This window comes from Cervus canadensis, chromosome 11, assembly GCF_019320065.1.
Source record: "Cervus canadensis isolate Bull #8, Minnesota chromosome 11, ASM1932006v1, whole genome shotgun sequence".
NCBI classification, from domain to species: Eukaryota; Metazoa; Chordata; class Mammalia; order Artiodactyla; family Cervidae; genus Cervus; species Cervus canadensis.
The window spans coordinates 31368763-31393689 of record NC_057396.1 but is presented as its reverse complement, the minus strand read 5'-3'; the positions used below and the strand labels follow the sequence as shown (position 1 = coordinate 31393689).

Genomic DNA, 24927 nt, shown 5'->3' with positions numbered 1-24927 from the left:
ACTAAAAACCACTGAAACATACATTATTTTTACTTTTTGGCTGCACCACGTAGCATGTGAGAGCTTAATTCCCCAACCAGGGATTGAACCTGCCCCTCCCTCTACCCCACTGCATTGGAAGCATGGAGTCTTAACCACTGGACCACCAGGGAAGTCCTGAAGCACATTTTTTAAATGGTGCTCCTAGAAAATTTTAAGCTACGTATGTGGCTCACATTACATTTCCACTGGACGGCACTGACCTATGCCATCTGCCTCGCTTAGTGTCCTTAGGGAAGTCACTTCCAATCGGACCTGTTTCTAACACAGTTTCCACTATTATAACTTTTAGAATTTTAAGGTGTCATTAATGTCATTATAAGATGTATTAGTTTCATTCTTTTACTTCACTAAAAATTATAACGTGTATGAGAGCTAGCAGAGGCTTTTCACTCACAGCATCCATCCCTCCCACCTAATTTCCTCAGGAGAATCTAAGTTTTTCAACATACATTCTAACTACCCCATGAGTTTTCAGGGACCCAGCCAGCCTTTCAGTCTGGGGAAGGATAACTGTGATACCTGGAGACCCTTTAACAGGACAGAGGCAAGCTCAATATCAAGTGCCGTCCTTACCTCGATGGCCTGGGGGATCACACATCTTCGAGGCCCATGAGGAACTCCCAGTTGGCCAAAGGAGTTGGATCCACATGATAGGACTTGACCATTTTCTGCAAAATACAAATACTTGAATTGCAAATCTAAGAAGTAAGAGATCTATGTCCAATGGGTAAATTCTGCAGGATGAGAACAGCAAAAGGAATGAGAGGCACCAGTGCTTCAGCCCATTCAATCCATAGTCTCTGCTCTGTTTCCCTAGGAATAAAAAGACTGGGCACTGGGCTGAGCATTTCACACAGACTGCCCACTCCACACTTGATTAATAACAGGTTAAGCATGGAGAAAGCTTAGCCGTGTGCCTCGTGTTGAGATGCAGGATACTCATCTCCCACTTTTCACATTTCCATGGAACAGAATTTCCATTACTTTAATATGTGCTGTGCTTAGTCACTCAGTTGTGTCCGACTCTTTGCAACCCCGTGGACTGTGACCTACCAGGCTCCTCTGTCTGTGAGGATTCTCCAGGCAAGAATACTGGAGTGGGTTGCCATGCCCTCCTCCAGGGGACCTTCCCAACCAGGGATCAAACCCAAGTCTCCTGCATTGCAGGTGGATTCTTTACATCTGAGCCACCAGGGAAGCCCAAGAATACTGCAATGGGTAGCCTATTGCTTCTCCAGGATCTTCCCGACCCAGGAATCGGACCGGGGTCTCCTGCACTGCAGGCGGATTCTTTACCAGCTGAGTTTCCAGGGAAGCCCCTATTTTAATATACTTCAGGCCTTTTCCCTGCCTTTCTCCATTTGCACTGCTTTCTGGGGAAGGAGGGATAGCCTAGCCACTTGGTGAATTTGGGAGAAGAAACAGGACATGTATGGCTTGGCACCTTCCTCTCAGACACCCTGGGCTGACACACAGTAAGGGTCTCCCCTGTTAAAATTTAGGGGGCAGGCTTGGATTAGAGGAGTGTCAGCAGAACCTCTTGGTGTGACAGTCAACCCCATCCTCCAACTTAGCCTGTATCAGTAAAAAGCTGATCGTTCGCTCCCCACCTGTCTGACCATTCTGTGTCTGTCTCACAAGTGGTCCCAAATGTGAGCAAGAAACACTGTTATCTACTGACTCCCTACAGCTCTGACCCAGGCCCACACGCTAAGTATTTCATAAACGATAACTATTGTTCGTGTGTGCTCAGTTGCTCAGTCGTGTCTGATTCTTTGTGGCCCCATGGACTGTAGCCTGCAAGGCTCCTCTGCCCATGCAATTCTCCAGGCAAGAATACTGGAGTAGGTTGCCATTTCTTCCTCCAGGGGATCTTCCCGACCCAGGGATCGAACTCAGGTCTCTTGGGTCTCCACATTGGCAGGTGGGTTCTTTACCACTAGCAACTATTTAGATTCTAATAATTACCCTCCAGATTTTCCAGCCCAATCTTCTTTACTGTTAAAACTCTCCTTGCAAAATGCACACCACAACTTGCCTTGACAATTAGAAAGAACAATTGTGTGTGTGTGTGTCAATATTTATTTGGCTGTACCAGGTCTTAGCTGTGGCATGTGGGACCTTTAGTTGTGGCATGTGAACTCTTACTTGCGGCACATGGGATCTAGTTCCCTGATCAGGGATTAAACCCAGACCCCCTGCTTTGGGAGCATGGAGTCTTAGATAGTGGACTGCTAGGGAAGTCCCTTGTGTGTGTTTTTAAATACAAAGTGGGTTTCATTGAATCAGGGCCCTCAGCATCATGTTCTTCTCACCAAAAGCCTTGGCGGTGATACAGATTTACCTAGAAGTGCACTCACCTGTAAGTATAATAGTAAAGTCCCAGCCACAGGCCACCTGCTGGATGGCACAGCCAAGGAGCGATCGGCAGGGGGTAAAATACAGGACCTCCTCTGTGTGACCCAGCCCCAGCTGCCCATCTTTGTTCAGGCCACACACAAAAAGACTTCCTTCATCTGCAAAATACAAAGGTTTTGGTGGTAGTATGTGCAGGGGAAATTACAATTGCCAAAGTGAGCAAAAGGATTTCATAAATCATTTGGAGGCATGGACCCACTAACTTTTTTCCCACCCAAGTTAATAAGCCACGCATGTTAATGTGCTCTGGACCTAATGGCAGAGGGCCAAGGAGTTCCAACCTAATATCTAAATGGAAACGCCAAGTTCTACAGCAGTGGCCAATCAATCACCAAATTGAGCATCTACTGTAACAGTAAAAGCCAATATCTATTTGGAATGTAAAATGTGCCACGTACTCTTTTAAGGGCCTCGTGTGTGGGGCCAACTTATCCTTTATGCATAGTGCCAGGGTGCACAATACTCGTAGAGGCCCACAAAAATGTTTTAATTTAAATTTTTTAAATAAAAAATATATGTAATAAAAATATATAATACTAAATCTAGCCTGGATTATATCCATCTTTATATCAGTGCCACTGTAAGTATAATTTTAAATATTTCTTTATAGAGGGAGGCCAAAGTGTCAAGTACCCATGAAAGTCATAATGCAGTCCTGTTAATTTATGGATTCTCCTCATCCACCATCATTATCCTCATGTAACAGAGAAGCAACTGTGGCACAGAGAAATTAAGTAATTTGCCCAAGGCCACATAGCCAATAATTAAAAGAACAAGGATTTAAGCCCAGGAGGTTTGATTCCAGAGCTCAAGTTCTTAATCAGGATGGTACATGCCCTCTTTTGCAGTATTATAGTGCTGTAGTCCTAAGTACTACCCCAGCTACTGTGAGGGAAGATTAAGGAAAATACAAAGTTCTTGCTCTCAGGGAATATTCAACTTAACTGCAAAGACTTCTAACTCACAGGTGAAAGTTAAATACCAATATACAGCATAAAGTATAATATATATTGCAACTTGGCCACTATTCGTCTTGTAACTTGAAGCAGTTTTCCTCTCTGAGCCTCATGTAGGGAGGGGAGGGAGGGGAAGAGAGGGGTGGTCTTGATCTCTGAAATCCTTTTGGCTCTGACAACCTAGGATTCTCTGATGGTAACCTGAATCCATCACAAAAATGCTATCCTCTGCAAAATACAAAAGGCTGAAAGATGGTAATATAACACCCTAGGGGGAAAGGTCCAAATAAGAAAGTGAGAGGCTCTATGTTCTTGAAGGAAGTTACCAGTGACAACAGCCGAGTGGCCCCCTCCTCCTGTGATCCTCTTGATACAACCGGGTTTACAGAAGTCATTCAGTTGCTGGGCAGAAAGCACATCTTCCTTGTGGCCAAGGCCAAGTTGCCCATAGCTATTTGCACCCTAGGGATAAAATAAGCCAAGCATGAAAAAGTACGGGAACCTCAACAACCTCAACTGGTCGATTTGAATCTACCAGTCCCCACCTTTCTCACCCTGACACTTCTCTCTGAGCCTATGATAGATAAGATGTCATAGGCTCCTTTTTAAGAAGTTGTTATACGACACCTACACTTGGACAGAGGCCTCAGAACACCTCAGTTTCCATGTGGGAGGAGCCGTCAGCATCCACGGCTCATCCTGGGATACTCCTCAACTTCCCCTTCCAATGCCCCAGCTTGTATGTGTTGCTTCAGGGAGACAGCGTAGGAGTTCTTTCTGATAAAAGTTAATTATCTAGGGAAGCTAAAGTAAGACATAATCAGGAAAAATAGGAACAAAGTGGGAGGGGAAGAATGTAGTAGTACTAGTTCTTGTCCCTTCTCCCCACAGCCTCACTGGGGAAACTGGCAATGAGTTTCTGGAATCAAAGTAAGCTGCGGATTTTGTGCCTGCAAGCAGAGTGCATCACTGTTATTTCATATGTACAGTGAAAGAGGTTGGCAACCATCTCTAAGGACCTTTCCAAGTACACTGCATTGGGATTGTAAGACATGCCATGAGATTCCTCTAAGGAAACAGATTTCTCCTTGATAGGCAACATGTGTGTCATTATTATTATACGATAAAGGTCTAGAATCCCTAATCTGAAACCTTTGCAGCCAGATGTAGTTCAGTCTCGGAAGTTTACAGACTTCAGCAAAATAATGTGGTATATAAATCATATACGTGGAGCAGCACTCCGTAAGTAAAACAGTATTATTTCTGCAGTGAATAGTACGAATACTCACAGTTAGTGGTCAAAGACTATAAACAGCCTCATGTCAAGTCAGTATTGGGTTTTCGGAGTTTTCTGAATTCAAAACTGAAGATAAGGGATTATGGGCCTGCAGGGAAAATCTTATTAAGATTTTGAGAATCCTTATAATTTCTCCAACTACCTACTGCTGGTTGGTTCTTAAGTAGTAAAACTTTTAAAATGTGTTCGTTTTGTAAGACACCTGAATGAAGAAAAGTGATTTAAACTAAAAAATGCATCCATGCATACAAACTCCTGTCCCGGGTGGTCTATTCCACAGTCATCCTGGGATGCAAGGACTCCCTGCTGGACGAGCAAGCCATGCAGGGACACGGGTCCCAGAAGTCCCAGAATTCCCCAGGGCAATACTAGTTACCAACTACTGAGTGCTTGTTTCTCTGTATGCGGGGCATTCATTCTCACAACAGAGGAGAGGGCATTATCGCTCTCAGTTCACAGATGAAGAAATTAAGGCTCAGAGAGGTTAAATAACTTTCCATGGTCACACAGCTGAGTAGACAAGTCAAATGCCCTGATCCTTTCATTATACCCTATTTTGCCTCTAAGAATAAAGAAAAAAGGCATATATGGTGAACCAGCCCAGAGCTTACCTAGCAGGAAGCTAACTGTATGACCCTATCTAAAATAACACCCCAATCCCTTTAAGCCCTTTTTCTGTTTTATTTTTCTTCATAGCACTCCCTGGCATTACAGTATATGTTTACTTGTTTGCTGCCTACCTCTCCCACTAAAAAGTAAACTCCATGAGGGCAGGAACCTTGTTCTTTTCACTGCTATTTCCCCTGCATCTGAAATGGTGCTGGTCCAAAGAAGGTGGGCACGTATTTTACAGTGAATGAATGTAAGACCCTATGAGTCCCTACCTAGGAAAGACCAAATGAAAGACTTGCCCAGTATGAAGTGGAGAATGTGTGCACAGGATTTCTCTGTTAGCTCTAAGAGCTGCATGCCTACCCCACGACCAGGGCTACAGGTTGCTGAACAGAAAGTAATACACCAACATTATGGGATTCAAATTGGGCACCAAATTTTTGTGATGCAGCAAGAGGTCCTACATCCATGATAGAGCAAAACAAAAGGAAATTTTCATTCAACCTATTACAGCTGTATTTGCCTCCCATCCTTATAAACACTCCATACATCACACACACACACACGCCCACACACCCACACACACACATCTCTATAAAGGTAGATTCCCTTGTTATGAACTGAACTGTGTTCCACTGAAATTCATCTGTTGAAACCCTAGTCTCAGTGACTCAGAATGTGATTTGTATTTGGATTCAGGGACTTTTAAAAGGTAACTAAGGTTCCATGAGATCATAAGGATGGGTCCCAAATCCAATATGACTGGTATTCTTATAAGAGGAAACACGTGAACACTCCCACCCACAGAAGAAGCTGCATGAGGACACAGCAAACAGGAGGCCATCTATAAGCCAAAGAGACAGGACCCAGACGAAACTAAACGTGCTGATACCTTGATCTTGGATTTCTACCCTCCAGACTGTGAGAAACCTGTTTAAACCATTCTTTAAGCCTCCCCATCTGTGGTATTTTGTTATGGCAGCCTTAGCAAACTAATATACCCCTCCACACAGATAATACAGCAGGAAGAACACACCATCAAGACTCCAAAGCACAGCAAGGAGGTTAGGTTCAACAGCATTGTTGCTTCAGTACTGACAAGGCCATATCTGAAAGGCCTTGCCAGTACTCTGTCTACACAGACCCCAGTCCCTGGCCTGGGACAAACACCCATCCCAGGCACACAGCCAATCCCTAATTCCACCCCCAGCTCTAGGGCCATCTCAAAGGCACACAGAGAGTCAGACTACCTCAAGCCACACCAGGCTCTCCATTCTGCCCATCAGAAGCAATTCCGCATTCAATAAATGCTACCCAGTACTGATAATTAGCTTTTAAAAAAATTAGTCAATACATACTGGTTTTAACAGCAATAAAGATCTTATCCTCTCCCACCTCCTTCTCCACCATCCCCAACGCAAGAGCTGCAAGTCTTTAATTCTTGTGCTTTTCCCAAAAGACCTGCACATAGTTCTGCACACAACAGGTACTCATTCATCCATTAGTCAACAAATGTTTACTGAGCACCTTACAATGTGCCAGGCATAAACCCCGCACCATACAAGACAGGCACAGTACCCACCCTCCTGATGCCTACATTCTAGCGAAGGAGACTGATATTAACAAGTCATACATTTCAATACAATTATGCGCTGTGAAGAACTACAAGACACTATCTCCTTGTTCCCGTGCATCTGGTCAGATGCCTGCCACGCTCTCCTGTGCAAAGGCTCTCCTCTCGCCCAACCACGATACATAAAGATAACCCCGTCTCTCAATGCTCTGGTCAAACCAACACCAGCGCAGACTCCCACACTCCCAGTGCAGGCAGGTTCCAATCACAGCCGAATATCTGCAACTATGCAGGGTCTCCGCCGCGTGCACGGTTCAACACGGCAGGCCTCACACCAAAAGATGCTCCAACCAAGCGGGGGTGGAGCTGGGGAAAGGCCTCCATCCTACTGGCCACGGGAGGGTGAGCAGCACAGGTGGCCCCACAGGGCGGTCGTCTCTGCACAGAGCCCGCCGCGCCGTCTTTCCCAGCGCTATCGAGGCCTGAAGTCTGTCGCGGACTCAGACACTGTGTACGGGTAGCAGGTTCTTCCCTCTGCGCCGCAGCTCCTCCGATCCGAAGCCCCTAAGTCACCCCCACGAAGACCCTTCCCTCCCGACCCTCTCCTAACCCAGGCCTCAGCCCAGGATCCTCCAACCCGGACCGCCTCTCGGACCTCGACCGCTGGGCCCCAGCGCCGCCCACATCCTGGACTGGGGCTTCCTAGGGTCTCTGCGACCCCTCAGTCCCAGCGGCCTCGGCCCGGGGGCGGAGTCACGTACCCAGGCGAAGAGCGCGGCTGCGGTAGGTACGGCCTCTGAGGCGCGCGGCTCAGACTCCATGCGGGCGCTCTCAGCCGGCGCTTCCGGGGGGGGCCGGCGCGGGGTGGGGCCCTCCCGGAGAGAGGGCGGGGCTAGGGGCGGGCCCTCTCCGGAGAGGGGGACGGGGCGGGGCACTCCCGGGAAGGCGGGTGGGACCTGCCGGGGAGGGGGCGGGGCGGAGCCCGCCGTGGGAGAGGCTTGCAGAGGGCGGGGCCGGCCTGGGGAGGGATTGGTGAAGAGTGTGCGGCGCCCACGCCGGGGAGGGGTCTGCGGCTGGCAGTGGGCCGCGCCCTCTTGCAGCTGCTAACCTGGCCCCGAGGGGAACGGGTCTGCCGCTCCCGGAGCTGCTTCCCCGTCATCCCACCCCGGCGCGCTACGAGCGTCTCCGCCCCCTGCCTCCTGTCTCGCCCGACCTCTTGGCGTCCCCTTCCCTCCCTTCGCACTCTATTTTTAGTAATAATTCTGTACGCTTGCACTACACTAAACTGTTCACAAAGCTCGCTCAGGTTAGCGACCCATGACTGCCCAGAGTGGCTGACGGGACGGGGATTGCATCACCATTTTTTGATGGGGAAGAAATTGAGCCTGGGAAGGGGGGTGGAAAGGGTCCTGACTCTGTCTTGGGCCAAACTGGCTTCGGGCCCGCTTTGGTGTGCAGTTTGCAAAATCGAAGTGTGCTTCCTAGTGGGCGAAAGTAGTGTCTTACAGCGTTGCTCAACGCCCTCAGCTCCTGGCACGGAGCGGGAACTCACCCCCGAGATACTGAACTAGGGAGGTTGGTTTTCAACTGATTCCTGCCTGCCGGGGCGGCCTTCTAACCCTCAGCACCCCCAACATAGCCCGGATTCTGATCATCAGGTAGTAACTTGAATAACTGAATGATTTTCACCCAACAAAAATTTTCATATAAAACAGCTTTTGTCAGACACACCTCCATACACTACCGGACAATTTTTCTGAAGGAAAATGTAGCAAAGAATACTACGAATATGAAGATAGCCATTTAGCCAGTAATTCCACTTTTGCTCATTTATCACAAGGAAAAAAATCGGAACTATGCACAAACCCTTGGACTGCAAGTTATTCATTATGGGGTTACATATAATAGTAAAGAGCTTAGAATCTAAAGTCCTTAAAGTTCAAAAACAAATTGATTAAATTATATAGCCATGCACTTGAATACTGCTGCCATTTTTTTTAAAAAAATACATATTTTGTTGTAACAGAAATATTCATGATGTATCATTAAAGCAAATTTTATATCAATTTCATGCATGCACATGCTGGGTGTTGGATTACAGGTGATTTTTATTTTCTTTTTTGTACTTTTTGTACATAACCCACATTCCAATTCACAAATTATCTTGCAGGTACAAATGGGGTCCCATCATAAAGATAGTCCATATTCAGTGGTTCTTGACCCCTCTACTGACACAAGCCTCCAGTACTCATCACCCTTTATGCCTGAGAGGCCCTTGCTAGTGTCTCCCTGAGCTCTTAGAGTACTTCCCACTCTTTCACTCCACCCACTCCTTGGAGTTTCTGCCTTAAGACCACTTAAGGGCAGCACCTCACATTTACCTGTCCAGTCTGCGGCATCTTGAAAACATAGAGGACCATGCTAATAAAAATGCAAACCTTAGAGAGGCAAAGCAGCTCTTTGTTCTCAAGAGAACTTGATGTGCAAAAACTATACTGTTTGCTGATTGCTTTATAAGTTAAATGATTTCATGAAAGTCGCTCAGCCATGTCCCATTCTTTGTGACCACATACTGTCCATGGAATTCTCCAGGCCAGAATACTGGAGTGGGTAGCTGTTCCCTTCTCCAGGGGATCTTCCCAACCCAGGGATCAAACCTAGGTCTCCAGCATTGCAGGCAGATTCTTTACCAGCTGAGCCACCAGGGAAGCCTGTTTTTATAAGAGCGGCCTTTTATATGATCAGAATATCATTCCTTTTTAAAAAAATTAAATAATTGATTAATATTTTTGGCTGTGGTGGATCTTCACTGCTGCACACAGGCTTTCTCTAGTTGTGGTGGGCGAGGGCTACTGTTCATTGCAGTGTGGAAGCTTCTCATTGCAGTGGCTTTTCTTGTTGCAGAGTATGGGCTGTAGGCGCAAGGACTTCAGTAGTTGCAGCACACGGGGCTCAGTTGCCCCACTGTAGGTGGTATCTTCCCCGACCAAGGATCAAACCCTTGTCTCCTGCATTGGCAGGTGGATTCTTAACCACTGGACCACCAGGGAAGTCCCTGACCATTCCTTTTAAGTATAAAATGAGACTCTCCTCATCTCCATTTGGCTAAGACTCTAAGGTAATAAGTGCCAATTACTCCCACATTATAAAATGAGGTACAAAACCACCAAAGCAGAACTTGTGAAGGTGCCTAGAAACCTTCACATACCCTGGAAGTCTATGAAAGAGGTTGAAGAGGCTGAGAGAGAATTCTGAGAGGATATGTGCAATAATTGTCAATGTACTATGAATCCTGCCTATTTTGTGTCTAAAGAAAGGCAAGCGTCAGCAGGGCCACTGAGAGAGCTTGGCATGTATCCCTCCAGATTGGGACCAGGGAGGTTGCTGTCTGGGCTTGCCTGGTGGCTCAGCTGGTAAAGAATCCACCTGCAATGCGGGAGACCTGGGTTTGATCCCGGGGTTGGGAAGATCCCCTGGAGTAGGGAAAGGCTACCCACTCCAGTATTCTGACCTGGAGAATTCCATGGACTGTATAGTTCAGGGGGTTGCAAAGAGTCAGACACAACTGAGCGCCTTTCACTTCAGGTTGCTGTCCAGTTCATGCTGAGAAATGTCCAATGGCTTCTGGCCAGATAACTGCTCTGATAGTGAGCAGAGATACTGATACTTTGGAGAGGTCTTTCATGTCCAGAGTTTTTTAAGACAAAGAATGTCTGGATATCTCCTATGTGAGTGTTTGCCATGCGAGAGCAAATTGGCCAGGGTATGGTGTTAGACCCAGCCCATGGGAATTTCTGGAGGGCTGAAGGGACACCCACAGGAGAGCTGACTACTAGATTCATAGAGGCTGAGCGAGATGAATTCAACATCCCAGTCAGAGACATTAATATACTCGAATTAAGAGATTCCAAGAAATAAAAAGTGGGAAGCTCTTTCAAAACACCCACAGACAATGAGTCAACATTAAATACTTACTAAGTACAAAAAGCATATATACCAAGTCAATAGTATCAAACCAAAAAGAACTTCTTACTCCTTACCTCTCCTCCTCATCACCATCCCCAAACCCCGGAGGAGCCAGAGGCATTCTTGTGAGTGGAGAATGAGCCACAAAAAAATAAAAACACAAAGCACACCTCTTCCTTTCTCAGTTCTAGAGGAGAGGAAAAACTTTAATCTTAAAATTTAATGTTTTGAACTTTTTCACAACATTGGGATTTTTAAATACTAAAATGAGAGAAAGAGATTAGAAGCTAAGGACTTAAAGTGAGCTGAAAATTCAAGACAGGGACCTGAGATTTCATCCAAAGGGGCACATGAAGGAACAACCTAGTCAGTTTTCATAGTGAGAGGATCTGGAAGAATATAGTTGTTACCCAGTTTCATCCCTTGAATGTACTTGCATCAGTACTTTAACTAACTTATATTATTATGTTATATCCCTTAATATAATTTCTTGAAAGCGTTGCAGTGAAGCTACTATCAATATTTGAACTATGTACATACCACTGACTAGCTCTTCCCATTAGCAACTTGGTTGAGTTTCAGTTCTTGGATGAAGCTCAGTTCAGTTCAGTCACTCAGTCGTGTCCAACTCTTTGCGACCCCATTGACTGCAGCATGCCAGGCTTCCCTGTCTGTCACCAACTCCCCAAGCTTGCTCAAACTCATGTCCATCGAGTCAGACATGAGTTTGAGCAATGAAGCTAGATACAAATTATTTGATGAATTATTGAATGAAGCTATATTTGAATTATTTGTTGGTAACACTTTCAGGTGCCTTGTCTCCCCATAAGAGGAAAATATGAAGTTTTCTGAGTATATGGAATATTTCTGTATACTATACAGGTTAGGAAGTTTTTTCTTTTGGATTATCTTATTTGATCCTCTCAATTTTACTGGTATAATAAGTACTGTTGGAATCATTATTTTATAGATGAGAAAACTGAGGCTCAAAGAAATTAAATTTACTCCAAGGTCAGATTTCCGCTTTTAATATAGGCAGATTAGCTAGCTACAGATCAGTTCTCTCACCAAAGACAATTAGGAAAGATGGGAAAATATTTTTTAAATTTGTTTTAAGTCATTGGAGGGCTATGAAAGCAGCCAGAACTTGGAGGGCCAGGATATAAAAGCTGAGAGATTTCATTTGGCACTACTTTTCTGCTTGAAACATTTGCTAATTAGCAAGCAGTGACTTGGAGGCTAAGAAGTTGGGCTGAAAGAAAAAAAAGAAGGAGCTGGGCTGAAAGCAGCAGCTGAGAAGCTGAGAAAATGAACAGTACTTTTAGCAATTTTATGTGATCAGGAGGAATAAGAGTAAAGCAGAGGAGAGCAGAAGTCCAGGATCCCCCAGGAGAAGCCCTGGTACATTCTCAAAGCTCTCCTTTGAGAATCCCAAAGAGCCGCACCCTAAGAGTAGAGGTGACCTGGAGATAGACCAGCCCTTCTTGCCTGGAGAACCCCAGGGATGGAGGAGCCTGGTGGGCTGCCGTCTATGGGGTCACAAAGAGTCGGACACGACTGACGTGACTTAGCAGCAGCAGCAGCAAAGACTGAAACATATCATCAAGTTGACTTAGTTCCTGCCTGGACTAAGATGAGCACCCCCTGCCATTATACACTGCCTGCTCAAGCAAAAGTTAATTCCTTCTGGAGGAAGATAAAATCATTCAGAAGCTATGAAGGCGTCCTGATAAGGAGATTAATGATTCTTTGCTGTTGTTCAGTGGCTAAGTCAGGTCTGACTCTTTTGTGACCCCAAGGAGTACAGCATGCCAGGCTCCTCTGTCCATGGGGTTCTCACTGGAGTGAGTTGCCATTTCCTTCTTTGGGGATCTTCCTGGACCAGGGATCAAACCCTCGTCCCCTGCATTGGTAGGCTGATTCTTTACCACTGAGCCACTTGAGAAGCCCCAATGATTCTTTACATATGGCTAATAAGTTTATTTTTACAGAGTCCTCTCACAATGTAATTCTTACAATAACCCAGGAAAGTACATCTAACCCACTTAACAGATGAGAAACATGAGACTGAAACTTTATCAAGAATTCCAAAAAGTGGTTACTAGGTTTTCCAGGTGTATTTGACTTCACTTATATCACATATTCATAGGTTTTTTAAAAAGAATAAGGATGTTACAGATTTTTGAAACTAATAAAATTGCTAATATACATTTAAATCCATTTTTAACATACATTTGACAAAAAATATATGCTTATTGAAAACATAAATTTTGTGTCCTTTTATTATCCAAATGACTAACAAACTTTCAAATCATAAATGTGTATCACACTGTAAAATAAAGACAAGACTGAAATAAGACCACAGTGTCTTTATACATTTCCTAGAGATTAATATATGAACTCTTTATGTGTTGCTCTAGTAATTCCAGGATTTTTTTCTTTCAGTTTGGACACACTTTGGTGTGTCGTTACCACTGTATAACTCCAAATGACAAAATAGGCAGATTAAGAAATGTAGGCATTCTGACAGCCAGATTTTGAAGTGTTCTTCAAAAAGTCAGGAAAATACCATCTATGTCTCTGAGTAATAACTCACTGATTAAGAATTATGAACCACACTTTTGGTTCAAATCTATTCTGATATTTGAGTAAGTATTAACATATTCCTTGAGGCTTTGAAGAAATATATTTAAAATGCGTGAAACCTGTAAGACTCTAAGGATTCCTCATGTACCAAATATCACAAATTCAGAGGTTAGAAGATCTGAAATCAATCATAAAATATTTCCATTATTCTGAAGATGTGAATTATAATTGTTGTGTCTTTAACATTTACTTTAGTGTGTTTTAATCATAGAGTGATTTGAAATACCATCATTTAAAAATTCAATAACTATGATTTTTTACCATAATCAAGGTTGTATGAAAGTAACCAGACACAGTATGCATAATTTGTTGTTATTTGCTATCTATCATGGTTTGCTTCATAGATTTCCTTGCAACCAAATATTATAAACTACCTAACCAGTATTTCAAATGGTTTCAGATTAACTGACTTAGATCTAGTACTATCAAAGGTATATTTAACAGTTGATCAGCTATTAAAATTTACAGGTAATGTAAAAATCTGAAGTAGCATAAATTACTCTTCCTAATTCTACTTCCTTGTATAACATAAAATGAAATAAACTTTAAGAGTTTTAAAATTATCCTTTGAGGCCTAAAAAGGATTAAAATATCTAGTGATCTGTTGAAAAAAAAAAGTTAAATGGTATACAGTTTGACTATTAATGTGAAAAAAATTAAGGACCCAGTTTTTAAAGTAGCTGATTAAGAACAGAAAATTGGCTGAAAGTATGACCCTGGCTTCCCTGGTGGCTCAGACAGTAAAGAATCTGCCTGCCATGCAGGAGACTCAGGTTCGATCCTGGGGTCGGGAAGATCCCCTGGAGAAGGGAATGGCTACCCACTGCAGTATTTTTGCCTGGAGAATCCCACGGACAGAGAAGTCTGGTGGTCTACAGTCCATGGCGTCACAAAGAGTCAAACATGACTGAGTGACTAACAGTTTCAGTTTCATTCACCATTACTAGAAATGAGATCAGTGGGAGAGGAAACTGATGGAGCACAATACTCAGGTGATTCTGAGTTCCTTTTTGGACCTATGGAGTTTAAAATTCTTGGCAGGGCTGCCATTTTGCACAACCCCATTTCATTCTATGTAAATAGTGTGACAAGAATTTACACAACATTGGCCTAATTTATGGGGCATTAGATGGAAACATCTAGTAGGCAGTTGGATTTAAAAGGCAAAAACTCAAGACAGGTGTTAAGAGTTAGAATTGCAAATATGGGAGACGTCTGGAATAATAATTGAAGTTATGGACATGGATGACATCTCCATGAAGAGAAAGCAGAGAGAAAAGAGGGCCAAAAGCAGAAGCTTGAGGAAAGTCTTCTTTTAGCGGGTAGGGGGAGAAAGGGAGCAAACTGAAGAAATAAAAGCCTGTCCTGTGGACTCCAGACCCGTTAATACCAGGCCTGCTCCTTGTACACACCACTGACACCACATAGAAGCCAGTGCTAGCTACCGTCACTGTCTCAGTGTCAGGCCTAAAATGCCCCTCCTGACATTTCTTACACCGTCTTCTTCCCCATTTCCCCACCCTATGCCCTCAGGCCTGGCCTTCCTATTTATGGTCTCCCCTTATACCTTGGAGATAAAGTGCTTGGCACTGCTTTCCAACTTTAACTTGGTATGTCTCTCCTCTGTCTCAGTTTTAACTCTCCCTCTAACAACACTGTCTCATGCTAACCTGAGGACATTCTCTGGGGCTGCATGTCTCTGGGGCTTCAGGTCCTTGCAAGTGGCATTCCCACTAAGTTCCCTTTGGCCTTCTCAGTAGGGCAGATCGTGTAAAACATACACAGCGCCATAGAAAGAAAAGACCATCCCCAAGGAGGATGGGCACTCAGCAGGGGCTCCCTAGTGCCTTCAAAATAAAGTCACATATTCTTAACGATTATGTCCCAATCAGCCTTTCTAGATTTAGATACTCCTATTTCCCTATAAGACATTACACTTAAAATTAGACTATCTGCTCTTTATTAGGCATATTTCATATGCAAAGTGCTCTCTTTTGCTCAGGCTAGCAGTGGAGAGTTGGTTTCCTATTAAATTGAGGCATGTGAATGTGACCAAGCTTGGCCCAAATTTGATGATAAGTAAGACACTGTAGAAATAAGAGGATCTTAGGTAACAATATGGATTAGCTCCATAATAACCATCAAGGTATTTTAAGTGATCATCATTTTACTCAAGAAGAACTGAGGAAAATAAAAATCAAGCTAAGAACAGATCTATCCATTGGGTCAAGCAAATTCTCTATAAAAACTGGGATGGTCAGTGAATTGTAGAGCATGTGAATTATACTTTCAAAAGCTGTTACCAAAAGAAAAAAATAAGTAGTGGCTAAAATATCTAGATGTGTGCTCGGGGTATCTGGGTACACGTTTTCAAAGAGTAATGGTCCCTTAAAGAATGGGAGTAGAGAATGTTGTTTGGCTGCTGTCCTTCCACAATCAAGCAAAGCCACAGTTGGCCCACAGGCCTCCGAATTGGTGCTCAGATGCTTCGGGATTAGGACCAGTCACTGTCAGATGCTCAGCTGCCTGCTGACCTTAGCAAGGGCATCACTGACAACATCAAGCTCATGCTGAAGCTCGTTCATGGCGCTGGTTATACTCCTGGTATCTTTCAAGATCTGAATACTCCGTGTGTACGGATTATACTTCACTCCAAATGGACGCTTGATTGTTTTGGTAAATTCTCTATATAAGAAAACAAATAAGAGGCAATCAGCTTCTAGGGGAAAAATGATGAAAACGGAATACTGTCCATTAGTCTAACATTGAACATATCTAAACCCTATGTATACTTCAAGTCCTTTTTCAAATGCCCTTAAGCTTTCCCTTTCCCCTGGCTGGAATGAATTGCTCCTGGATAAAATGCAGAACAATGTTTCATCTGTATCTCTTTAAGGCTTCCAATTTGTTACATAGTTATTTGCATACATTTTGTTTTCCCTATTAGATTATAAACTCTCTGATAGGAAGGAATGGGAAGTAACCAATTTCTCAGTGTATCTGATTCATATTTGCAACCCTGAACATCACTGTAAACAACACATCCTAAATATTTACTGTGGAAGGGAGATATGTCCCAGGCAGAAGGCTTAGAGGACTTCTAATTATTAGCTGCTTACTTCTGTGACTTGTTACATTACTGGACCTATCTAAGGCAGAGGAAAATTAAGGCATGAGGAAGATATACTTTACCTCATCTTCTCCTTTGCATCTTCAAAGCTTTCAGATACAAAGTAGACATCCTGAAAAGTTGTGATGAGACACTCCTGTTTGCATGTAATCTTGGGGTCAAAGGGCTTTACTTTGGCGTGTCCAGAAAGAGCGTGCTAGAGGACAAAGAGTCTATGAATCAAAGAATACTATCCATTTTCATAGATCACCTTCTTCACACAACTGCCAGAATCAGCACACCTCTGAATGTATTACTAACGCAGTGGTCCCAGTCTACAATTCCAAACTTATTTCCTACATCTCTATTTAATCCACAATATGCTAAAGCAAAACAAATGAATTGCTATTCCCTATAAATGCCCCACTCTTTATAACACTCATCTCCATGGAGGATGTACCCAAGGATCTTTATTTATTTACTGTTAATATGGCATCTGCTTTCTACTCAACAGTAATTATTCCTGTACATGACTTGTACCCTCCAGCAGGTAGTGGGCTCTTTGAGAGCAGGACTGTACCTTGGACATACACACTCACCACCTAACAAACAGAGGTTCATTCTTTTATTGGATACATAATAAATCTCATTGAAGAATTCCCTAAAAAGTACTGAAGTTATTGTTAGCACACCAAAAACAGAGAGGAAACAGCAAGAACTTTGTTAAGCAAAAGCTTTAAAATACTTTTTTATTTAGAAGATATATCTAATTCTGAATAGGCATCTATATTCAGAAAACTTAGGAAAGAGAAAAATACCTCTTAGGTAATGCTTACTGCCACCCCAAGCATTTTCCACAGTAAGCTCTTGTTCAAATCCAGAAACTATTTCAGGTGGTATCAATTACATTAAGTGAACATGGTCACATGCAAATATTTACAACTCTTACTTTGAGTTCACTGATGGAAGAAAGTAAGCCGGCACCAAAGACTCTTAGCTGCCCCTCTTGTTTGCACAGACCAAACTCCACAGTGAAGAAGTAGCACTGCAAAAGGACATCAGTGTTACTTTCACATCGTGAATGGCTCAATTTAAAACAAATTACGACTCTTAGTCACTGACCTAAGTTACCCTGGAATAAAATCCAAGACCCTCAGACTAGCTCACAAGTATTTCTACAGTCTGGCCTTGACCAAGTCAGACTTCTCAAACTTTTGTTCCTGGAATTCTTAAATACTTTAAAAAAATAACTGAGGACCCTAAGGACCATCTGTTTATGTGGGATATAGCTAGCTATATTTACCATATTCAAATATAAACTGAGACAAAATTTAAATATTGACTAATTAATTTTAAAATACAATAAACCATTTTATGGGCTTCCCAGGTGGCTCTGCAGTAAGGAATCTGCCAGCAATGCAGGAGACCCAGGTTCAATCCCTGGGTCAGGAAGATCCCCTGGAGAAGGGAATGGCTACCCACTCCAGTATTCTTGCCTGGAGAATTTCATGGACAGAGGAGCTAGCAGGCTACAGTTCAAGAGGTGACAAAGAGTAGGACATGACTGAGTGACTAACACATTAAGTTCCTTGAAGGTGGGAATTAGACTTTACTCATCTTTCTATTTCCAGCATGATGTCTTATAAAGTGCTAAAAAATATTTTTAGCATCATTTTAGAGAACCTATCATTTTTACTGAAAAAAAAGATATATAAACTATTAATGTTGTTGTATTCTAGTGTTCTTTGTTTCTCTGCCCTTTTCTTTTAAGCTCATGTCTTCTTTGAAGTGAAGTCGCTCAGTCATGTCCGACTCTTTGCGACCCCATGGACTGTAGCCTACCACATCTTCTTTGGATAAACCTTAAATGTCTTCCTTTAATGTTATTTAAATTAATTAAATTAAGTATGAGCAGAGACAAACTTTCTAATGCTCATCTGCAATATGTACTTTTAAACTACACAAATACCCACATCCCACCCCAGTTAAGAATTAATGATCTTAATTGATTTCCAGATTTATACCGTTGCCAGTTTTTGAACAGCCTCTTCTGAAGCTCCGAGAGAAGCCAGGCCAATTTCTTGGGAGAATTGAGCAAAACTAGGTTCAGCCAAAAGGGGGACATGACCTAAGAGTTCATGGCAGGTATCTCTGAAAAAGAGGTACAAGTTGTCACACTATGATGTTTAACATAAATGCATGATCAACCATTCAATCAAATAAAAACCTGATCTTACTTTTATTCAAACTGATCATGTGGTATTACTTTGGAAATGGACCACAAAGGACATTATTATAGTAAAGAAATTATTTTGGTTCAAAACCTTGGGCATTCACAAACACATATACACAAATTCACGCAAATACCCAGAGACATCCACATGTCGCCCCACCTCCACCCCCAAGTCAGGTCTCTGTTCAAATGTCACCTTCTCAGAGAGTCCTTCTCTGATCACCCTTTTCAAAATAGAAACACACACCACACACACACACCCGTCTGTCCCTTTTCCCTGCTTTATTTTCCTCCATAGAACTTATAACCTCCTGATACTCTGTTTTATTCATATTTACTTGTTTGTTTATTGTCTGTATCTCCCATTGGAATATACGCCCTATGAAGGCATGAAACTTTGAATTTTTTTCAGTCTTACATCCCCTATGCTTAGAACAGTACTTGGTACCTAACAGGTTGTCAGTTACTACTGGTAATAATAATGGCTAACAGGTATAGTGCATAGAACATGTATTACAGGCCAGGCATCATTCAAAATGCTTTACATGTGCTAATTCACTTGATCTTCATGAAAAAAAAAAAAAACTCATGAGGTAAGTACCATATTGATGGAAGGATGCTGCAATAGGAGTACTTACGGTTCTGGAGTGTAGAGAGGATCTGAACTGTGTCTCACATACTGTGTGCAGTGAAAAACGCGAAAGGCTAAACCTGATAAGAAATCCCTTGGTGATAAGTAGCCAGCCACAGGACGGATGGAAAAACCTGTGCGTTCTGCAAAGCAAAGGAGAAAAATGTTCACCAGAATAGACTAGTCACTGCAACATTTTAATTCTGCCAGTGGCACCAAGTTGACACTTTGAGGGAGAACATGAAATTAAAACGTGTCATACAAGTCATAATTATTAAGCACTTACGGTGGCCAGACAATGAGTTACGAATTTTTACACATGACATCTCCTTTCATGTTTATGAGTTAAAGTTCAGTCTCTTCATTGTGCCAACTATAAAACTATGGCTCAAAGACTCAATAATGTGCCCAAGGCCACACAGTAGATGATGAACGTAGGATGAACCCAGGCCCTACACTACAACTTGCTATCTCTATGAAGAGCTTAAACTAACCCTTAGACAATCTTTCTTAAAAAAAAAAAAAAAACTTTAAAAATCTATTAATTTAGATAAGAACCGTTTTTTGAAACTATGACATTTTTAGCCACTTTTAGCCATTACTCCCTCTTGTAGTTTCTTTATCTGAACTGACTGGTGCTCTTTCATTCCCCAACAGTTGAGACTGCATGCCCACTGTAAAAGTCACTTGCTGCAGTGGCAGCAAGTGGGGACCTCTATAAGCTTTAATCCTGTCCCTTATTTCAAAATCTCAGTTCAGTTCAGTTCAGTTGCTCAGTCGTGTCTGACTATTTGCGACCCCATGGACTGCAGCACACCAGGCTTCCCTGTCCATCACCAACTCCCGGAGTTTGCTCAAACTCATGTCCAACAAGTCAGTGATACCATCCAACCATCTCATCCTTTGTCATCCCCTTCTCCTCCTGCCTTCAATCTTTCGCAGCATCAGGGTCTTTTCCAGTGAGTCAGTTCTTCTCATCAGGTGACCAAAGGATTGGAGTTTCAGCTTCAGCATCAGTCCTTCCAGTGAATATTCAGGACTAATTTCCTATAGGATGGACTGGTTGGATCTCCTTGCAGTCCAAGGGACTCTCAAGAGTCTTCTCCAACACCACAGTTCAAAAGCATCAATTCTTCAGTGCTCAGCTTTCTTTATGGTCCAACTCTCACATACATACATGACCACTGGAAAAACCATAGCTTTGAATAGATGGACCCTTTTGTTGGCAAAGTAACGTATCTGTTTTTAAATATGCTGTCTAGATTGGTCATAGCTTTTCTTCCAAGGAGCAAGCACCTTTTAATTTCATGGCTGCAGTTACCATCTGCAGTGATTTTGGAACCCAAGAAAATAAAGCCTCTGTTTCCATGTTTCCCTTTCTATTTGCCATGAAGTGATGGGACCAGATGCCATGATTTTAGTTTTCTGAATATTGAGTTTTAAGCCAGCTTTTTCACTCCCCTCTTTCACTTTCATCAAGAGGCTCTTTAGTTCTTTGATTTCTGCCATAAGGGTGGTATCACTGCATATCTGAGGTTATTGATATTTCTCCCAGCAATCTTGATTCCAGCTTGTGCCTCATCCAGCCCAGCATTTCTCATGATGTACTCTGCATATAAGTTAAATAAGCAGGATGACAGTATACAGCCTTCACGTACTCCTTTCCCGATTTGGAACCAGTCTGTTGTTCCATGTCCAGTTCTAACTGTTGCTTCTTGACTTGCATGCAGATTTCTCAGGAGGCAGGTCAGGTGGTCTGGTATTCCCATCTCTTGAAGAATTTTCCACAGTTTGTTGTGATCCACACAGTCAAAGGCTTTGGCGTAGTCAATAAAGCAGAAGTAGATGTTTTTCTGAAACTCTCTTGCTTTTTCTATGATCCAACAGATGTTGGCAATTTGACCTCAGGTTCCTCTGCCTTTCCTAAATCCAGTTTGACCATCTGGTAATTCTCAGTTCACATACTGTTGAAGCCTGGCTTGGAGAATTTTGAGCATTACTTTGCTACCGTGTGAGATGAGTACAATTGTGCAGTAGCTTGAACATTCTTTGGCATTGCCTTCCTTTGAGATTGGAATGAAAACTGACCTTTTCCATTCCTGTGGCCACTGCTGAGTTTTCCAGATTTGCTGGCATATTGAGTGCAGCACTTTAACAGCATCATTTTTTAGGATTTGAAACAGCTCAACTGGTATTCCATCACCTCCACTAGCTTTGTTCATAGTGATGCTTCCTAAGGCCCACTTGACTTTGCATTCCAGGCTGTCTGGCTCTAGGTGAGTGATCACACCATCGTGGTTATCTGGATCCTGAAGATCTTTTTTGCATAGTTCTTCTGTGTATTCTTAACACCTCTTCTTAATGTCTTCTGCTTCTATTAGGTCCATACCATATCTGTCCTTTATTGTGCCCATCTTTGCATGAAATGTTCCCTTGGTATCTCTAATTTTCCTGAAGAGATCGCTAGGCTTTCCCATTCTATTGTTTTCCTCTATTTCTTTGCATGGATCACTGAGGAAGGCTTTCTTATCTCTCTTTGCTATTCTTTGGAACTCTGCATTCAGATGGGTATAGCTTTCCTTTTCTCCTTTGCCTTTAGCTTCTCTTCTTTTCTCAGATATTTGCAAGACAATCTCAGACAACCATTTTGCCTTTTTGCATTTCTTTTTCTTGGAGATGGTCTTGATCACTGCCTCCTGTACAATGTCACAAAATGCCGTCCATAGTTCTTCAGGCACTCTGTCTATCAGATCTATTCCCTTAAATCTATTTGTCACTTCCACTGTATAGTCATAAGGGATTTGATGTAGGTTATACTTGAATGGTCTAGTGGTTTTCCCTACTTTCTTCTATTTAAGTCTGAATTTTGCAATAACGAGTTCATGATCTGAGCCACAGTCAGCTCCTGGTCTTGTTTTTGCTAACTGTATAGAGCTTCTCCATCTTTGGCTGCAAAGAATATAATCAATCTGATTTCGGTATTGACCATCTAGTGACGTCCACGTGTAGAGTTGTCTCTTGTTTTGTCGAAAGAGGGTGCTTGCTACAACCAGTGCATTCTCTTGGCAAAACTCTGTTAGCCTTTGCCCTGCCTCCTTTTGTACTTCAAGGCCAAACTTGCCTGTTACTCCAGGTATCTCTTGACTTCCTACTTTTGCATTCCAGTCTCCTCTGATGAAAAGGACATCTTGTTTTAATGTTAGTTCTAGCAAGTCTTGTGGGTCATCCTAGGACCTTTCAACTTCAGTTCTCACATTCTGGTAATTCCAGTTCCACCCCATTCCTTTGTACTTGGATTCTCCCACTCTGATGGACAAAAGAATTTTCCAAAAAGATGGAGATGTTCATTATGTGGACTACCCAATAGGGTATCCACTAGCCATGTGTGGCTACTGAGCACTGAAATGTGGCTAATGTGGTTGGGGAACTAACATCTTGATTTACATTTATTTCAATTACTTAAACAACCACAGTTGCCTAGTGGCCACCATATTTTCCAGGGAAGGTTGCCCTTTCCAACTCACATTTTGTTGGAACTGACTTTTAGTTTTGGTTTCTGTCTTTGACACTTTCCCTTGAAACATCTTTAGCTATAAGCTCTGCAGCCTGCTCAAGCTCCAGACCCCAAGTGATCAGCTTTCAGTTTCATATCCATAACAAAATATTTCCTCTAAATCTCATGTAAATGTGATTTGATAATAACTTCCGTAGCATATGTTAGTCTATCTTTGTTAAGCCCCACAAGTTCATGTGCTTTGGTTCTCTGCCATTCTTAATCACTACTATTTTTAAACCTAGTTTTCATAGGAAATACTACCAGCAGTTCTTCCCTTGTAAAAACTATATTGCCATCTTCTGTTTAGTTCTTAGTTTTGTATATAGTGACTGAGGAATGAGAATTATGGAGTTGAAAACATATGTAGATGTTTATAACAGTCTATGTAATAAATTCTATTATGATTGGAAAATACTATTAGATATCATTCAACTCGATAAGATAAACTCCCTTTGGGGCTTTCCTGATAGCTCAGTTGGTAAAGAATCTGCCTGCAATGCAGGAGACCCCGGTTTGATTCCTGGGTTGGGAAGATCTGCTGGAGAAGGGATAAGCTACCCACTCTTGGGCTTCCCTTGTGGCTCAGCTGGTAAAGAATCCAGCTGGGTTCAATCCCTGGGCTGAGAAGATCCCCTGGAGAAGGGAAAGGCTACCCACTTCAGTATTCTGGCCTGGAGGATTCCATGGACTGTATAATCCTTGGGGTCGCAAAGAGTTGGACACGACTGATCAACTTTCACTTTCACTAAACTCCCTTTGAGTCAAAAACATAACTTCTATTTTTTTCTCCTAAGGTTCTAATCTGCTGAGATCAAAGGGGATATTTATTTCTCTTACATACTGTAGACTCTGGAGATCATTGATCATTCATTTTATTTCTTATTTTTGCTAGGAAAAAATAAGGAAACCTGGCCCAAGTAAGCATGATGGACTAAAAGGAGGAAAGTTGTCCTTACTCTTCATTTATGCTTCCCCTAAAACATCTTCTTTCTTGGGAAAACAATAGAATCTTAGGGTAGAAAGGGGCTTCAGAGATCATTTACTCCAACCTGTCTGAAGGTGCCTGAGTCTTCTCTATCACATCCCTCAGTGGGTATGGAACTTTTGCATGAACATTTCCATGGATGTAGAACTAATTATCTCATTAGCCTGCTGCATTTCAAATGGCTATTTTAGCAAGATCTCCATTTCGAACTAAAAGTTTGCTCTTTCTATCCAACTGTCCTTTACTTTAGAGCTGTATAATAATCCCTCTAATACATAAGATGACCTTCAAATATTTAAATAAAGCTATGAACTCCCCTAAATTCCCAGGTTCCTTAAGGATCCTTCAAATTTTACTTATCTGATACATTTTCCTATCCCCTTACAATTCTGCTCACTTTCCTCCACATTTGCTCCAGGTTATGAACATCCCGCTTCAAATGTGGTGCCCAATTCTCCAGGACAGAATACAGAAAAATTCTTACTTCCCATATAACTAGACGTTAGTCCCCTATTAAAAATTCTGTTGTGATTGAAAAAGAGTTCAGTACTCCCCTTATAAAAATTAATTAGCTCATTACCTTTTAAAAAGTTTGAGACATCTTCCAATTGTGGAATATTATCCTCCCGGTATCCACAGTATTTAGAAAGCAAAGGTAAGTTTTTGAGATACTCTCTGCAGGCGTGGGTTGGGTAAAGTTTGTTGAGTTCTCGGAACACGGTTCCCCAGGTCTTAATCTCTTCTTCAGTGAATTCAACCCTAGGAATGGGGTCTCCACTAATGAGATAAAGAAAAGAAGTCATTTTGAATTAGCATCCAATAAACAGTAGCACATATTTTGTTTTCTATTTACTATATGAGCATAATTTATTTCATTATTTCAAAGTTGATTAAGTTATTTTT

The 24927-nt window shown here is 42.4% G+C and overlaps 2 protein-coding genes across 7 annotated transcripts in view; both read right to left on the bottom strand.

Moving 5' to 3' along the window:
- SERGEF (secretion regulating guanine nucleotide exchange factor) overlaps positions 1 to 7814 on the bottom strand; it is a 234296-nt gene extending 226482 nt beyond the window's left edge. For 3 of the 4 annotated variants that reach the window (XM_043481332.1, XM_043481331.1, XM_043481329.1), the window contains exons 1-4: positions 7660 to 7814; positions 3743 to 3878; positions 2403 to 2558; positions 616 to 710 (exon numbers count right to left, since the gene is read on the bottom strand). In XM_043481332.1, coding sequence (XP_043337267.1) covers positions 616 to 710; positions 2403 to 2558; positions 3743 to 3878; positions 7660 to 7719 — 447 coding nt within the window. In that variant the 5' untranslated portion in view covers positions 7720 to 7814. The remainder of the gene's footprint in view (positions 1 to 615; positions 711 to 2402; positions 2559 to 3742; positions 3879 to 7659) is intronic. The other variant, XM_043481330.1, reaches the window with a different exon arrangement.
- Positions 7815 to 11051: 3237 nt separating this feature from the next.
- TPH1 (tryptophan hydroxylase 1) overlaps positions 11052 to 24927 on the bottom strand; it is a 29877-nt gene continuing 16001 nt past the window's right edge. For all 3 annotated transcript variants that reach the window (XM_043482784.1, XM_043482785.1, XM_043482783.1), the window contains 6 exons: positions 24605 to 24801; positions 19491 to 19626; positions 18644 to 18770; positions 17569 to 17664; positions 16703 to 16836; positions 11052 to 16195 (listed from right to left, as the gene is read on the bottom strand). In XM_043482784.1, coding sequence (XP_043338719.1) covers positions 16021 to 16195; positions 16703 to 16836; positions 17569 to 17664; positions 18644 to 18770; positions 19491 to 19626; positions 24605 to 24801 — 865 coding nt within the window. In that variant the 3' untranslated portion in view covers positions 11052 to 16020. The remainder of the gene's footprint in view (positions 16196 to 16702; positions 16837 to 17568; positions 17665 to 18643; positions 18771 to 19490; positions 19627 to 24604; positions 24802 to 24927) is intronic.